This window comes from Sander vitreus, chromosome 12 (genome assembly GCF_031162955.1).
Source record: "Sander vitreus isolate 19-12246 chromosome 12, sanVit1, whole genome shotgun sequence".
Taxonomy (NCBI): Eukaryota; Metazoa; Chordata; class Actinopteri; order Perciformes; family Percidae; genus Sander; species Sander vitreus.
In genome coordinates, this window is record NC_135866.1 from 4,967,371 (window position 1) to 4,984,973 (window position 17,603).

The 17,603-nt window shown below is 41.3% G+C and overlaps 1 protein-coding gene across 1 annotated transcript in view; it reads right to left on the bottom strand.

Moving 5' to 3' along the window:
* Window positions 1-17,603, bottom strand: part of LOC144526861 (supervillin-like) — a 62,141-nt gene that overhangs the window by 23,468 nt on the left and 21,070 nt on the right. The window contains exons 15-22 of the mRNA XM_078264559.1: window positions 14,212-14,956; window positions 11,913-12,423; window positions 7,601-7,733; window positions 6,177-6,233; window positions 3,700-3,777; window positions 2,963-3,110; window positions 1,773-1,868; window positions 31-111 (exon numbers count right to left, since the gene is read on the bottom strand). Coding sequence (XP_078120685.1) covers window positions 31-111; window positions 1,773-1,868; window positions 2,963-3,110; window positions 3,700-3,777; window positions 6,177-6,233; window positions 7,601-7,733; window positions 11,913-12,423; window positions 14,212-14,956 — 1,849 coding nt within the window. The remainder of the gene's footprint in view (window positions 1-30; window positions 112-1,772; window positions 1,869-2,962; window positions 3,111-3,699; window positions 3,778-6,176; window positions 6,234-7,600; window positions 7,734-11,912; window positions 12,424-14,211; window positions 14,957-17,603) is intronic.

Genomic DNA, 17,603 nt, shown 5'->3' on the forward strand with positions numbered 1-17,603 from the left:
CGAGCTTAAAGTTGGTGAGGAAGTGCATACCTTTGCTGTTCAGACGTCCCAAGAAGCTCTCCAACTTGTCTAGTTTCTTATCCGATTCCATTTCTGGTCTGGCTTCAATTTCTATAAATGAAATCATTCAGTCTTACTAATGGTGATGACGTACAAGACTACATTTAACCAACAAGAAAAGGTACATCATTTGGTCATTTCCCATATGATTTTTTTCAATTATTATGTATTTAAGCTATTTGAAAAATGTTTTGTTTTGTGTTTTTATTAGGGTTGTCAAAAGATTAATTTTTTTAATCGCGATTAATTGCTGAATTTCTATAGTTAATCGCGATTAATCGCATATTTTATCACATGATTAAAATTCTATTATTTTGCATTTCAGAACAGTTTTTAAGTACATATTAACAATCGAAAGCAATTTTTACCAGTGTATCTTGATTGGGAATCAAATGAATGCAAAGAAAGTTACTTTATGAACTTGATTTTAAGATTTGTCATTGTGTCATTATTGCACAATTCCTCCAAGTACCTAACTAAAAAACTAAAAATCCCTATCCTTACTAGAGTCAATATAGTGTTTAGTAACTCCTAAATAATGTTGATTACTCACTGACGTCCAGTGATCACCGGTTAATGAGACAGCGTTTGCAGCACTTTGCAGCTGTTTCAGTTGGGCTGCTTTCTCCGTGTCATACAGGCTGTGTATCCGTGAAAACTTCTGTCCCCCTCGACGGCAACGACACAGGTCAGAACATGCCAACCGTAGTACGTCTTTAAGACCCGAGTCCTCTACGATTCTGACAGGTCTGCAGTTAGTTGCCACCTGTTTCGCAAGAGCTGTAGTAATTTTTTGGGATTTGGTTTCATCCACAGGTCGGCAAGTAGCACTCTCCAAAATAGTGCTTTGCCTGAGTGGGTAGCATGCTAGCGGGTAGCATCACGTTAACTGTACTACTATGCTTAGCTCCGTAGGTGGTAGCTCAAGCTTGACGTGCTTCGGTGATATTTTAATTCGGCTTTACACAATGTGCATATGGCTTTTGACTTATCTACGAGCCATCCGGGAGTTTTGGAAAATAAAAAGCGCCATTCAGGATTTCATTGCTGCTGTCTTTCTCCATAATCCTTTATTCCAAATGCCATCAGTATCCTCAACCAAACCAAGTAACAACACCAAATTGAGCTGCTATTTTAATGAATTTAAGCATATTTATTCTGTTTTATCCTGGTATTTTTTTTCTTTTCATATTATTTTTTTATACTCAACTGTCATGTCTGAGATGTTGTCTGTATGTTTATCTGTCTTGTATGTCTGGTGAGCCAAAGAAAAATGTCCACCCTGGTGGACAATAAAATTTATTAGAGTATTATATTCTATTCTATCTTGCCTGCAGCCTGCAGCAGCAGGATGTGTTATGAGGAAGTGGCAGGTTGATGATAAGTAACGGTGCTGCAAAGGGTCAAAGCCGAGTGAAGTGTAATAAATTAATAAATGCTGGCATGCGATTAAAAAAAAAGAATCACATCGCGTCGGCCCCTAATCGCATCGCGATTAACGTGTTAACGCTGACAGCCCTAGTTTTTATAATCTTGGTTTAATAGTTTTTATGATGATTATACCTTTTGAATGTATATAATATAAAGTACTGTTCACTTCTGCCTCAAGCAACAACAAATGTGTCAATCCATTCAGGTTTAAAGCCTGCTGGTTGATACACTCCTCTGACGGAGGTGGCGGTGATGACACAGGACGTGCAGGTCTGTCTCACCCTCTGGTGGTTTGTGGACAGCAGGCACGCTGCTCTTGAGTTTGGTGGAGACCGGCGACAGGATGGGGCTGATAACTGAGGAGGAGGCTGCTAGGCCTGCGGACACACATACAGAAATCACACCATAGGACAACATATCTCAGATAACGTGCTGTCTGTACCAGTTTATTTCAATTCTTATTAGGGCTGAACAATTCGGGGAAAGAAATCTTATTGTGATTTTTCTGCCAGATACGATTCAATTTGCGAAAAAGTTTAGCTAAAGTTCAATATTCCCTGTGTAACAGTTAAAACATGTCATGGAGCATTATAACATGGGACACCATCAAAATGGCTCTATATTCTTATGCATGGATGAGAGCAATGGATATGAAATGCCAGCAATAAGTGTTTTTCTTTCAGAAAACATGGAACATTAAACAGTCAAACACAGAACATTTATCACAAAAGCTAAAGTTCTAATAATAAAAAACAATTCCAATAAAAAAGTATCAGTACTTTCCTGTAAACTGAAATGTCTGATATGCCTCAGTTCAACAGCAGCAATTACATATTACACCTTCTACCATCATGTTAAATAAAGTAATAAAAATAAATGAAAAATCCACTGAAAATAGGACATTTCTGTAAATAATCTGTGATATGTAACATTATTCCAGCATTTATCTTATATCTTATATATCTTCTACAGTAAATATAATTAAAAGAGGAAATGTTACATTTGAAAACGTTCAGCTCTAATGCTTATTATTATTATTTACACTGGGCAACTAGCACTAGACGGCTGCATCAAGAAACAATGTGAATTTTGAATTCAGAAAATCATTCAGTGTGACCTAAACCTCTGTTAAAATGATGTGCAGCTAATTTTGGGGCATCTGGCTTTTTCTTCACAGAGGAGCTGTTTGATAAGAGACAGAAGATTTTGCATTTTATTCTTAGGTTTTGACTCCCACTTCCGCGTGTGTACAGACAGATTTCCACAAATGATCATACTGGGCATTCAAATCTAATACCAGGAAACAACCCTCATCTAAAGTATCTGAGTTAGTGGTAGGGAAAGTGTATTTTGCAGGCCCTTATACTCTAATAAAATAAGTGTATTTGTGCATAAAAAGCCCAGTGGCTTTTTTCAAAATTTGAAATGGTGCATACACCAGTGCGGATGGGTGGTTTATTTGTGCACTGACCTTTCTTGACCATACGTGCAGCCACGGTGTACTGGGAAGAGTCATTGGCTGCTCCTTTTCCCTTCGTCTTCCAGGCCTCCTCACGCACAGAAATCATCTGTTTTCTCTCCTCAATGGATATCTGGGCCTCAATCTCCTCTCCCATCTTCTGCACAGACAAAAGGAAATCAGAAAAACTATCAGGTTATAAAAGATTTTGTAAAGTGTCCTGTCTTGCATGCAAAGCAATAAACTTTGAACAATGAGGCTGGCGGTCAGCGATAATCTCAGCGTGTTTTCAGTCATGTTGGAGTTATTTACTTCACACGTTTTAAAAGCTGCATTATAACAGAAAACGAGATTGTGGAGCCAAACCAAAAAGGCTCCAGACACCATTGGATCTACTATCCAAGAGGCAGGGAACTACGTCACCTCTCACAAAGCTTCACTTTCACTTCATGGGATTCCACGCTTTCCTCAGGAGCAATTATTCATGTAGTCACAGTATCAAACCAAGCAGATATGAAACAATTTGATGCACTCAAGCGTGCTAGGTGCATGTCCTTTCTAGCCATATAAACTACTTTATTCCACCGTAGGAGTGATGGCTAAACACAGAGTAGTACTCATGCAGTCAGAGCCACGTTAAACTCAACAGCACCCAAAGCGGCCCCTTACACCAGTAGCTGCAAACCAAGCAGAAATATAAGACTCCAGTACATGCAGTGCGTTCGAGCGTGCCAGGTGCATGTCCTTACCTTACTATGATGGTCAATATACTGACACTTTTGGCCAAGGGAGATAGTAGGAGAAAAGGTGGAAGAGAAGACAGGTTCCTGAGGATGTAGAGGTGGATGGAAAAGTGAAAGAAAGGAAAGCAAAAAGGGGAAAATGGAAGGAGAAGTGATGAGCATGCAGATGAAAAAAAGATAAGGGAGGGATGCAAAGGAGAGAGGCCAGAAACTGGGAATGCAACATGACTGTGGTTAACAGGGAACTTTGGTATTTTTCAACCTGGACCCTTTTTTCCCCATGTTTTTGTGTCTAAGTAAACAATCTTTGAAATTGGTACAGTATGGAGCAAGAGCGCTGCAACCTGGCAGGCATGAAACATGCTGCAATGTAACCCTACGGGGCAATAACTATATGCACTGTCATGTCAATGTCAGTCCACTAAAAGTACTTGTTTTTGCCACTGACAGACTCAGATTGTTGTTATAAGTTTCTGACATTTACAGAAAGAACCCTACAGAGAAATAGGAAGTTTTTCTTTAACCTTTCGCTTAATCCGTTTGTTACAATGTTTCGCTCACAGAGAAGTCTCGTTCTGAGACAGTGATGGCTTGACTCATCCACATCAAAAACATCAAAATGTCCGCTATAAAATTGAAAACCCTTTTGATAACGCTAAGCTACGCTTTCTGCACTCCAACACAACACACTCTTACCAGCACTCCCATCTCCAAATCTCACGTTGCTGTCTTACGGCGCCAAGTCAGCTCTCACGAGAATTCAGAACAAGACTTCTCCGTGAGCGAGATTTAGTTAGACACAATAACAAATAGACTGGATGAAGCGAAAGGTAAAGACAAATTTTCCTATTTCTTTATAGGGTCCTTTCCGTATGTTGTCAGATACTTATAATAACAATCTGAGCCTGTCAGTGGCGAAAACAGCACTTTTAGTGGGCGCACATTGACGGGGACAATTGCCCCATAGGATTAGGCTGCAAGGCTCTCGCTCAATACTGGACCACTTTAAAAAAAAATGTTGTCTACATTAGCCACGCACATAAAAACATGGGAAAATAGGGTCCAGGTTGAAAAATACCAAAGTTCTCCTTTAAACTACTCGCTATTTGTCAACTTCAAAACCCAATTCTTTATATACGAAATAAACAAAACTTTGTAAGTTAGTTGTTGTTCATTGTTGCTTTTTATATACTTTTTATATATATATTTCAGCTACGTGTACAGTCTGTACACAGTAGTTTGCTTGTTAGTTCTTTGTTCAGTTTTGTTGTCCTTGTTTTTAGCTGTATGTCTATTTCTGTAATCCCTGTCTGCAATGTCTACACATAATTGGCCAATAAAGCTGATTCTGATTCTGAGAAATATCTTTTTGAAACATATGGACAATGTAAATATGAATTAGTTGTCTCTAAGAAATCACATAAAATTGATTTTTTATGAATTAAATTACCATGCTTCCCCAAATAAAAAATGCACTTAAAACATTAAAAAACAATGTACATTTGTACTGTTAGTAACAAAGCAGCAAACTACAAAAGCCATTTTTCTCTTCTGGTACTTTGTAAGTTGAGACAGGAACAGCTTCTCTCAGGCACAGAAACTCACATATTGAATTACCGGCGCAGTGAAAACGATAGTTGGTCTTAAAAGGTAATATATCTATGTAATTTATACATATAATCTATTGCAGTGGTTCACTCATTTAAACAATACAAAGTCAACTCGCGAACCCTCATAAAAGTAATTTTTTGCCCTCTCAGATTCTTTCATTTGAATAATCTTTAGATACTTTAAAAGTTAAATCGATCCAGTATTTTACAGGGGGAAAAAATAAATGCCCTAAAACAATTAACATAATAGTAACCTTGCTTTAAAAAAGCAAGGTTGATTTTGAAATTTATTTTTATTTATTTATTTAGCTTGAAGACATTTTGTTGTCAAGCCAAAAAAATGACAAAGCAGCATCAATGTGCTTATATTCTTATATATTCACTCTTTAATGAAACTGTCATTTTTCTGAACTGTGAAAATGTACAGCCATCAGTTAATAATTTTGACCGGAAAAGTACTGATGTTGCTGGCCCCTGGACACTAATACATGGCCATACAAGAACACCCAGGTGCTCCAATGTCTGGAGAAAGTAGAACTGATATTATTGGACAAGAGTTTTAATTGAATATGTTCAAACAAATTAAGTTAAGTCGTAACATTCTTTTTACTTTGAAGTAAATTGATTACTTAATGCAACTTTTTGACAGAATCAGAAGAAGAAAAAGCTTTCAGTATCAGCAACTTTCCAACCACCATCCCAATATTTCAGTTGCACTACAGAGTGCAAGTAAACAAGAGCAGCCATTAGAGCCACAGATTCAGGAGCAGCAATCACACAAAGTCCACACAAAGCTGTGATTGGAAAACACAGGCCCCACACAGGAAGCTGATTGATTTAGGGTTGGTGTGCAGCCCACACCGGCTCTCTTACCCACAGCTGTTCAGACACAGACACAGCCGAGTAGTCTTGAATGACCACCCCTTCCTCCTGAGGGGTTAAACACAGGGGAAGTTCTCGGTCAGAGGGAGAGAAAGGGGGGAAGAGAGGGGAGGGGGGGCGGGCATTGTTGCTATAATGGGTTAGGAGTGAGACTGCCTGGAGGATTACCATCCAGGGTTTATGCAGGCAGTTTCACCCAACAGAATACTAATGTGAATTAAATGAACGACAGGAAAAAGTGTAAGTCCTGGTTCTTTGAGCTTATACGTAGTTCTAGCTGATGTTTAAACCGCTAGAGATGCACATAAATACATGAAGGAGATTCTTGAACCATTTCCTTTTGTCAAATGAGCTTTCAAAGTCATTTTTTAATTGTATCCCCCCCCCACCCACCCACCCACCCAGACTGCTAATTCTACAGCAGCAGACGGTCCCATATGCTTCCTGGTTTACAGCCTATGGGGGCTGGATGCTCTACGGGTCTGGACCACTGGGCTCAAACAACAGATGGACTCAAGGAGGAAATGAAAGGAGCACTTAGCTAAAAGAGCGGGGACAGGAGCTGGCATGGTAATCAGGAAGGATGGGGGATGAAATGTGGCACTGTTTATTCTGGCTACTTTGGTAAAGCTGTTCGACCGTTGATAACCATAACAACCATTAGTGTAACTTTTTTGTGAGATTGATTCATTTTTTGTTGTTGAAATTCAGAGCCACAAAAATATCCACATAAGTTACCACTAAGATAACAACACAGTAGCTCAATAGTAGAGGGTGACAAAATAAAATAACATTTTTGGCCATCATTCCTAGTGGTCATGGCTCTATTAAACACATTTTACAATGGTATCCATTAGCGCAAACAGCACAAGCTGGCAACTCCTAAAACATTCTAATAAATGTGATGTAATTAGGCCTGTAACGATTATTACATAATTGTCTCATTGTCAATTATTTTACGTAATTGCTGTTTCTTTGTTTAACTGCAATTACTTGCTATCATTAGCTAAAGTCTTAAGGGGTATGACTGTTCGTGGTAATTGTTGATTTTGTTTAGATGTGCCAAATTGTAATTATATAATTGGTTGGACTGTTGAGCTGAAGCTACGCTAGTTGTTGGCACTTTACCCTAAACACGTTCATAGCAACAAAAATGACAAGAGGGGAGGATACAGATAGAAAAGATGTTTTATGATAATAAAGAGGCGTTGTTTACTTCATAGGGTGTGTGTTTGTGTTATTATATCATCTGGGTCACATGCCAGTGATATATAACCAAAAGATGTATCCTGGAATTCATTCAAAACTTGAATTTGTTTAAAAAAGTGATACATAAATAAATAATGAATTGTACAGCAACAATTTGGAATTGTTACAGCTCTAGATATAATCTGATTAGTGCAGATGAGACTGACCTTGTTGTCGCAGGTCTGCTCTGACTCCCATAGCTGAGCCTGCGTCTCCGTGGATGCCACCTGGACCACTTCCTGTTTCTTGTTGATCCTGTTCCTCCAGTCTTCCTCACCACTCTTCTTCAGCAGTGCCACTCTGACATAAAACAAGTACATAAAACATAAAACAAGTACATTTAATACTAAGTACATTAGCGATATGCGTTAACGTTGATTATCGTGACAACGATATTACTTGCGATAAATAAATAGATATTAAAATGTACTCAGTTCTATTAAATTGCCTTCAAAGTTATTGAGCATTTGTCAATTTAATACACTAAAATACACTGGTGAAGGTGGGTTCAAAAAAAATTCTGATTGTTTAGCTTATCAAATGTTTTTAGTAGAATAACAAAAGGAACAGGGCGAGTCAGGACAGACAGTAATGTACTCAACACTGAATTTGAACCCTGTGTCAAACTAGCTGCAAATGGTGTTTGGTGTAATGGTTTGGACGCTTTTGAATTGCTCACTAACATTACCATGGAAGTATATTTTAGAGACAGTTGTTGTAATAAACCTGTCATAATAACAATAATAATAATAATAATAATAATAATAATAATAATAATAATAATAAAGTGAACAAAAAAACTGCTCTGCATTTCCATTATTTCCAAAAAATAATCATTTAAGTGTGAAAAACAAGGTCAGAGATTTCTGCTTTGCAGCCAGCAAATGTGACTTTTGAAACAAAACAAAAAAAACGCCTCCAAAGTGCTGATAATGGATGGCTGAGGGGTAACATAAAGTATGTCATCATCTGTGCTGCTGGACAGGGCAGAAATGAGGGCATTGGGAGGAACCGGCTAAATCTCAGAGGATTTCTCCTCCAGTCCACACAGCTCTCTGCTGGCTGGGAGGAGAAACACAATGTTGCTATAAATGGATCTCTCTCACCTCCAAGAGATGTAATAAGGTGGAACAAACCTACATACTCCAAGGACGGGCAGATGAGTTCTGCCTGATTCTGTCAAATGCTGCAGATTTATGAGGCTGTGGCTCAGTGTCTGATCTTTGCGGACATCTCAGTTTGCACCTTGTAAAGAACCGAGCTCTGACTGGCTCCTGGATTTGTGAATGGAATCAAGGTTAATTTGTGTCTGCAGCTTTGCTAGGAATTCGGTTTAAGGGAGCATTTTACCCCTCATGCCTTTATTTGGGATCTGCTTTAATTTTTGGAGACCCTGTTCTTATTTGAGAAATTGCAGCGGATAGTGTGATGATGTTGTAGATGAGTTGTTCCCGTTACCACTAAACCACCACTGACACTGACTCTTAACACCCCCCCTCCCCCATCCCTAGTCATTACACTTGCACTAACCTTCATCCTGGACTTTACATCTGTACATTGCATATTTTCTGTATTTATTGTTTATTTCATATTAATGTTTAATATGTTTGTTTGTTTGTGCATGCACCTTTCACCATGGCAAATTCCACATCAGTGTACTTATTGTGGCAATAAACCTTTTTCAGATTCTGATTCTGATGTGTGAAGTGATATTTATGGATGGAAATAATTGCCTTGTTTGTCTCTCCTACTATGTCTCTCATATCTTGCACGACTGCTGAACATCTGTGCAAACTTGTTGCTCTATGATTGCTCTTTGGTGTCTGATAGACTCCAAAACTTGATATTTACCTCAAACTGTTTTTATATTGACAATGTTGTTGCTGGCAATGAGTGGGGATACCTGTCAAATGTAACTGTTCTCCACACTCCATTAGTATGCCCAGTCAAAGATAAAGTTAGACAGGGCCTCCCATTAGTCTGTTTGCAGGTTCATATGCTTGTTTAAATAGTAAGTTTTGTTTTTGTCTTGGTCTATCTCTCTCTCTATATATTTATCCTCCCAACACACATACTGAATAAGGCAGAAACTTAATATAAGTTAGAAATTGACAAAAAGAGGGAGAGACAAAGAGAAAAGAGAACGCAGCAGAAGACAGAACGGACAAGCATAACCAAAAACGAACTCAAACAGAAACAGAAGTTTGGAGTAAATACTGTATAATTAGCCTATACTAGCCTTTAAAGTTACATCAATATTATTCAGCTTTTTATTGCCAAATCATCCCGGTATCTCTTGGCCTGGCAGCAAATGTTCCTAAATCTGGTACACAGCCCAGGGGTTGGGATAGTGCTATCACACTCCAGAGAAGCATTACATTGTCCAAATTTGGTCAATCACCCAGTACGATATCATAACACCAACCAAACCAAAATGTGCCCTGTGTCAGAAAAAAGTGTGCTGTAAGCTTAAAAGGAAAAAAAAAAAGTGTTTTTGGCAGCCAGTTTCAGATCTCAGCCAGTTGGCCTCACAACCTTAAAGATGAACTGAACTGAAAGAATCAACGTTGATAACGTGTTGGTTATGACAAATAAAAATGAATTACACAAAAATATTTAATTAAAAAAAATCAATATAGCTTTTTTTAAGCAACACAAAAATTACGTTTGTTAGTACTAGAATACTGACAATTTCGATGACGTCACTGGCATGGCAGGACCTGCGAAGGTAGCTATATAGGCTACAGTGCAGCATATTAAACACACGTGAAAATGAGTAATTTTAATGGCATAGGTTACGCATTTGAGCCTGTGAGGGACAGGCCTGTAGTGTCTGACTACCACCACATGGAGGACGATCAGTTTCAGTCATTTATTGTATCCAAGCACATTATGTATTTTAGGAAATAGAGACTGCTTATATATCGTGTGCATTAAGAGAAAATAGAAAAGGTCCTGTGCGTTTTAGAAAATTGATGCAGATAAATGGAAAATGTGATTGGACAAATTCATCCAATGGGATCGCTTGTTAGGTTAGCTGCACGCAAAATGTTAAAACCAAAATAAATAAAGTTTGAAAAAAAAGAAAAGTTAGCTGCACGTAGGAGAGTTACCACAGGTTGACGGATGCACGGAGGATTCACGAGTCTTGCCGTTTACTTTAGGCTAGTGCAGAGTTGGCAGATTTTTTCCTTGTGGTCGTTGATGGATATTACACAAATGGTTACTGCACAGATACCTCTTATTATGGAAGTAGCAGCTTTTTCTGCGAGTTGAACTCCCTCTGCATCAACAATGTGCCCTGAGACATCAGCTAGCTTCAGGGTGAGTAGAAAGGGACATTGGATTCTGTTTACAGACCCGCTGTGGTTTAGTTAGCAGCTAATAACGCATTATTATTGATCTGTGATATCATTGGAGTCATGGTTTATTTATACAGTCTATGGTCGGAGCGCTAGCTTGTGGAGTTTGACATAAGTGTTTCCAACGTGTTTAGCTGCTAGTCCTTTCCCTAGGTTGGATCGTTTGGTATCTAGCTTGGTTTTGTGACTCAGTTTCAATGATGCCCAGTGTGTCAGTCTGTTTTGTTGAACGCTATAAAGCCTACACGTTAGGCTTTATTATTTGTGCGTGTAAGTGAATATGTACGTGTTTTGTGTATGTCACAACAACGTTACATCCAACCCTTTGCCTAGTTGATTGCTAGCATGCTGGATAACAGCTAAACCCCTCTGTCCTTTGCCTGATGTGAGCTTTTCAGCGCCCTGTCTCTGCGGCAGATAGCATTGGTGGTGTTGGTACTTGCCGTTGGTCTATCGGTCTGCCCTGTACTGTAGCCTGAAAAATCGATAATTGACGGAATGGCCTCAGGTTTCAGTCTGTTGGACTTAACCCTCACCAGTGACCCTGTTGTATCAAAAGTACAGTTCTCTAAATCTGTCGCTAAAAAATGGTCGCTACAGACTCGAAATCCAGGGGCTGTTGGAGGGCTGGCCAGTTTTCAGGCAGCTAGCCATGAGGTGAGGACTGGTTTCCTTGTCAAAGGCAGCATGTAGAAATGTATCGTAACCCCAGCTGCCTTAGCCCTATACAATTTATTACTGCAGCCAGGGGCAATGCAGTATGAACCCCCCCCTAGACCTGTTGGTTTCCGTTTCCTCAGCCATATCCGTTAGCCTCTGACTGTCTCAGACTGTTTACATTCTATGGCTGCTTATCATGCCAGTGACGTAGCCGATTATGAAATTCCAACATGGCGGCGCCCGTGTAACAACAACACTTTCAATGTACCATTTTATCCCTTTTAACAAATTCAGCCATTTTAATCATTGTACCAATGAGAAGAAATAAAATACATCTGTTATATCACCTTTACTGAAATTCCAGTTCAGTTCATCTATAATAGTGACATTAACCTGACTAGTAATGTGTTTTTAACATCTAAAATCCATCTCTTTCAAATACTCAGCTGTCACTCACCTCTCCTTGATGGACATCTGCTTGGCGGACATGTCGTCAGACAGCAGTTCTCCAGAGTCTGTGGGGGACAGCAGATCTCCAGAATGGACACTGTGCCTGTTGAAGTCCTCGCTGTGGTCCAGGGGCAAGGACTGGGACTTGACCAGCGCCTGGGGGAAGGACTGGGGTTTGGGTGGTGTCTGCGGAGGCACCTGGGGTTTGGGCTGAGGCTGAGGTGCTGTCTGCTGGTAAGGTTTAGGGAGAGGCTGCACAAATCCCTGAGGTTGGGGCTGGGTTTGTGGGGACTGAATGAAAGGTTTGGGGTATGTTGGCGGGGGCTGAGAGGGCGCCTGGGGTTGGATGTCGGCCGGAGGTTTGGGGGGTGTTGGAGGAGGCTGCTGTGTGAAGGGTTTAGGAAGAGTTTGAGGAGGCTGGTTGTTGGTTTGCTGCTGTCTACTTGAAACGTGAGACACTGTCCTGGATGACACTTCAGCTACCAGAGGCCTCAGTGGTGCAGGATGATCCGGCAAGTCTGAAAGAAAAGTATACAGTATGGAATCATGTAGTTACAATGTCTGAACTTTTACTGGTCAAAATGACTCGCGTGCTATCAGAAATGTGATACCCACAACATTATTAGTACTTTTTGTTACTTTTTCTTTTTCTTTTTAGAATCAAGTTTGAGTAAAGCAAACGATAATTATTTGTTTTTCATCATATTGTATCGTATTGCAACAGAACTAAATATAACCAAAGCTGTTTTAGTTTTAATTCGACGTTGGGCAGTATTGGGTGCAATACTGAGAGTTTGTTAAGGCCAATCTTAAACATGGAAGTTATCCCACCCTAAAATGTACAGCAAAACTAATAGGAGAGTCAAAGAATGTCAATCAAAAGCAGTTTGTATACAGCCACAAAGTCCTGAAGAAGATCAGCCAAAGTAAAAAGCCCTGTGAGTTTTGGGTACCGGGGGTGTAAAGGACCATGAAAGTCTACTTGCAGCAGGTTGAATCTCACTCGAGCTAAATGACATCACAGGAATCAATTTGTCACCCTAAGTTTGTTAGTAAGTTACCACATGCATGGATGCTCCCAAATTTGAGATTTGTTTTTTGATTATCATCAGATAAGGATAGTGGAGGGAATTAAGAGGAAATGAAGGAGAGAGAGATGGGGATTTTGTGGGTCATGGTCAGTGTCTCAACCTCTAAGCCCAAAATTTGAGAGTGTCAGTAGAAGTGACCAAATCCTTTTTTTCTACTATAAATCCATTTCTTCCTTATTGTTTGATTACCATAAATAACCCTGTGTAACCACTACTTGCAGCTTTGTAGGCGAGATAATGTATGTAGAGTAATATACAAAGCCTGCTGTGCTGTGTCTCCAAAGGGAAAACCACTACATCTTAGGCTTAAGACTCTATTAAGTCTTTTATTAAGGTCAGGGTAAGGGTCAGCATTAGGCATGTAGTGGTAGGTCCGCAGGGAATTAGTCTGCGTCAACGAAAGTCCTTCTAGCCTCATGATACTAACAGTCTAACACACTATACTTTAGTGAAGATCTACCCATGCAAAACTAAATAAGAGTACATCCTGCAGACAAGGCATCCATTGTGTCCTTCCTGTCCTCTATCTGCTTCATGTAAGTGTTCTGCACTCTCTCACTGAGTGCTTTCATCTTTCTGTGCTGTTTGTGTGCATGCATGGGAAAAAGACCACCCCTGGACACATTCTGCATTAGCACATAAAAACAGGTCAACCCATTATACTGTATTATGTGCAAGGCTAACCCAAAGGCGTAATAGGGTGCCTGGGGACCACAACCCCTTTATAGGCCATGACAGTGAGCACACACAGTTCGATTTAAAAAAATCTCTGGCGTCTATTAGCTGACAAAAAGCATGTCAAGAAAGGGCTTCCTCTTTCCAGACAAAGGGAGCCACGAGGCAAATGCATGGAAAAATATGCTAATTAGATGCAGCTCCAGATGTCTCTCTCTCTCTCTCTCTTTTTCTCTCCTCCCGACACTATCTCTCGCTATCTGAATCAGCCAAATCAAATACCCCCAGCTGGGACAAGTGTGTGAGCAGTCGGCAGAAAGCAACCATGCGTGGGAGCATGCTGCATAAGACAATGAGGATAATGAGAACAGCCCCTTCCCTAGATATTGCTTCCTCTTTTTTTGTCACTTCCTTTCTCTTTTTCCTTCATGTCCACTCCGTTTTCACCTCTCTTCCCACAGCCCTCCTTTTACCCTCAGCTATTCACATCTCTTTATTATTCTTCCCCCCTCTCTTCTCCATCTCATATCTGTGTCCTACCTGAGATGCCTGGCTGGCTCCCGTCGCTGCTCCTCTCCTGTTCCTGTGTGGAGGAGACGTGAGCTGCCTCTCTCAGGTACCCCCGTCTTCCTCTTCCTCCTCCCTCTGCTCTCTCCCTGCTCTCCTGGGAGTGTCCGTCTGTGGCTCTCCGGCCGGGCAGAGGCTCTGATTGGCCTCTCCTCGGAGAGGGTTCGGCAGAGGGATGAGGCTGGGGATGCTGCTGCTGCCTGCCGTCCCGGTCCCTGTCAGGGGAGTGCAGCTTTCTCTCAATGCTGCCGTCTTGGATCTCTTCTCTGGCTCCTCCCTGCTGTCTCCCCCTAACCTCCTCCTCCTTGTGACGCTCTCTCCAGCCCTCCTCCACTGCTTCGCCCTGCTGCCTGTGACCGGCGGAGGACGTGGGAACTAGAGGAGCCCCCGCTCTTGGCCGGCTCACAGGGAGGAGAGGGGAGGAGTCGAGCTCAGGCTCTGGGTGGCCTGGCTCCCCGCTCTGGGTCATAGAGAAATACCTCAACGCCCTCTCCTGGTGGCTGCTTGTGCTGCTGGAAGCCTGTTGTTGGGCAGGGATGTAGGGGACTGCGGTGGACTTCCCTGGACGGTGAGCATCATCGTTGCCACCGAAGCTGCCGCCGCTGCTGCCTGGCGGGACTGTTACTGTGGCGACAGAGGCTTGGGAGGTGACGGTTGCCACAGAGCGGATCAGGCAGGCTGACAGGGGCTCCAGTTTGATCTCACCTCCGTTTTTCAGCTGTAGGAACAGCAGGAATCATGTCAGAAATTGGGGATGGATAGAATGACAACAGGAGAGCAGAAGGGATGGGTTAAATGTGTTTGAGGCAGGGAAGAGTTATGTGTGGATGTTACAGGAGATATTTGGTGAAGAACAGCTGGGTGGATGGAAGAATAAAGTGTGATGACAGAGAGGATTAGAGGTAGGAAAGAAATAGATAGATGGATGAGGCGAAGGACAGCAGCAAATAAAGCAAATTAGGGAAAACATTGAAGTAGTTCAGGTTTGCTCGTGAAGCAGCAGCAACTCTGAAATTCACAAAATGGCAGCAGGAAGCACAGACTGTAACACAACTGAATCATAACGACAAAACATGTACAGAGCTCCCACCAGTTATATCTGACACTCATGCATCTATGCCATTCACAAACAATTGTAATATCCCAATGGCATTCATCTTGTCTGGATCTGCTTTGGTAACTTTTTTTCATTTTACCGTGTTTGTGTTCATATTTGCTTGTTTATCAACTTATCATTTGATTTATAAAATGCATGGAATTGTCAGTGGTGTAAGGGTAAATTCCAGTATATACATGCTGACTTCTGTCAGAAATGTCTGGATGAGGAAAGTGAAGAAAAAACCATGACATCTACTGTTGATGTACCCCTGAACAAGAAACACTGCCTAACTACGCTAGTTGATAGTTGCATGTAACATGATAGTTACAAAATCACATAATCAATACCATTGTACTGATAATGTGACAATAAAATGACATTTTGTGCTTTCAGACAATATTTAATGAAAATGATTGATATGAGAAATCAGTAATGTCTATATGCTGCCCTAACAGATTGAGGCATTCCTTTCAGATTCAGAAAATAGTATTTCTATCTGTAGTACCGTTTGAAGGCCAGTACTGTATAACCAGGGTGCAATTTGCGAAGAAAGCAGAGGGGAGGGGGGATAATTAAATCCCCCTTCCAATACCATGGATACAGTGCCACTCGGCCGGCCATGCCAAAACACGTATGCACTTCAATATCTAATGGAAAATAATCTCAAAATGAAATAGCACAACGTGGTGTCAACATAATACACAGCGCTTTCAAGCCGGAGAGCAGAGTTCACCAGACGCGCGGGAAGTCATTTTCGGCAGGGGTGGTGGGGGTGTGCAGATCACATACCTCTGTCTCTCCCCTCCCCTCCATGAAGTACAGCTGAGCTGACGGTGCGTACTGCACAGCGAACTCAGAACAACGAACAGCGAAGTATGTGAGAAATTCTAAAAAGATTTGCGCTCTGGAGTTCGGCTGATAAACTCTGCCATGAGACCCTGAATATCAGATCATCCAAAATGTCTTTGTGGACGTGAAGCAGTGCGGTATGTGAAAGTCTACTCTGAGTGATAGCGCTACAGAGCCAGGTTTTCAGGCGGCGAAGAGCTGACAAAGACCTTTCGGAGCCAGCAGTAGACACTGGTAAACAGAGGCACAAGTGGATCAGCTGTTCCACGGTGACGAGATCAGCTGTTCCACCCCGGTGAAAAGCCCACTTGTTACTAAAATGATCCCTCTCTTCATCCCACACCCCAAACATGACATACAAAATGTCGTGGAACAGAAACAACAACCAGAGATATTTATAAGCTATCATTTTATTGTCATCGCAGTTTGCTAACAGGGGATGCTGCAGCACCAACAGAGGGTGCTGCAGCACCTCCAGCACCCCTACTTCCCACGCCCCTGGAGTTCACTATGCGTCGAAAACAAAATACTTTCACCCAGGAAACGCTCGTTTGTTCCATGGGAGTGTTTTAATCCAAATCCAACCTTTTTACTAAACTTAACGAGTCATTTTGGTGCCTAAACTTAACTATCATCGCCGCATGACGCTCACTTTTTCTTTTTCTTAACTCCACTACCACGGCCCCTGAAAGGAGCGTCATCTGGCAGTGCCTGTAGCTGGCTCGCAATCACCTATTGGCGGCTAAATAACTGCCTCTGGTAGCCAGCGTCCTGGAGCTCTGTAGCAGCTGAATTCAACCAGCAACTGCTGCTTGGATTTTATACTATAGAGTAGACTGTTCACGTTACAGTGCTTTACTTAGTTTAAAATATTTCTATTTTAGGTAAATAATATATGGTTTATTGGTGAATTAGAGGATTTACTTTGAGGGGGGGATACATTTTGTCCCCACTGGGGATAAAAATAATTGAGCACAGGCAGAGATATATAGACCAGAAAGGGGGAAATCCCACACATCCCCCCCAGAAAATCGCACCCCGTGTATAACACATTACCACTGTATCACTATTAGCATTACTATGTGTGTCTGCTCCAGCAGAGATGCTCAAACTCAACAGCAGACTACTGTTAATAGATTTTGGTTGCAATACAAGGTATTTGTATTGACTCTCGCACATTTCTGCACACTATATCAAGGCCAGATCCATCCCCATATATACAGTATTTGCCCCGATAAGCGTTTAGTTTGCGCAAGTTTATTCAGGTTGGGAGGAAGCCTGAATAAACTAGCTTGCAGAATGTGCAGTCTAATAATCCCATGCTTGTTATGCAATGAACAAGCATGTCACTGAAGCGGCTTGCATCCAAAAATGACGAGTCATGGAAAACAAACAAGGCACCCAAAACGTTCAAATC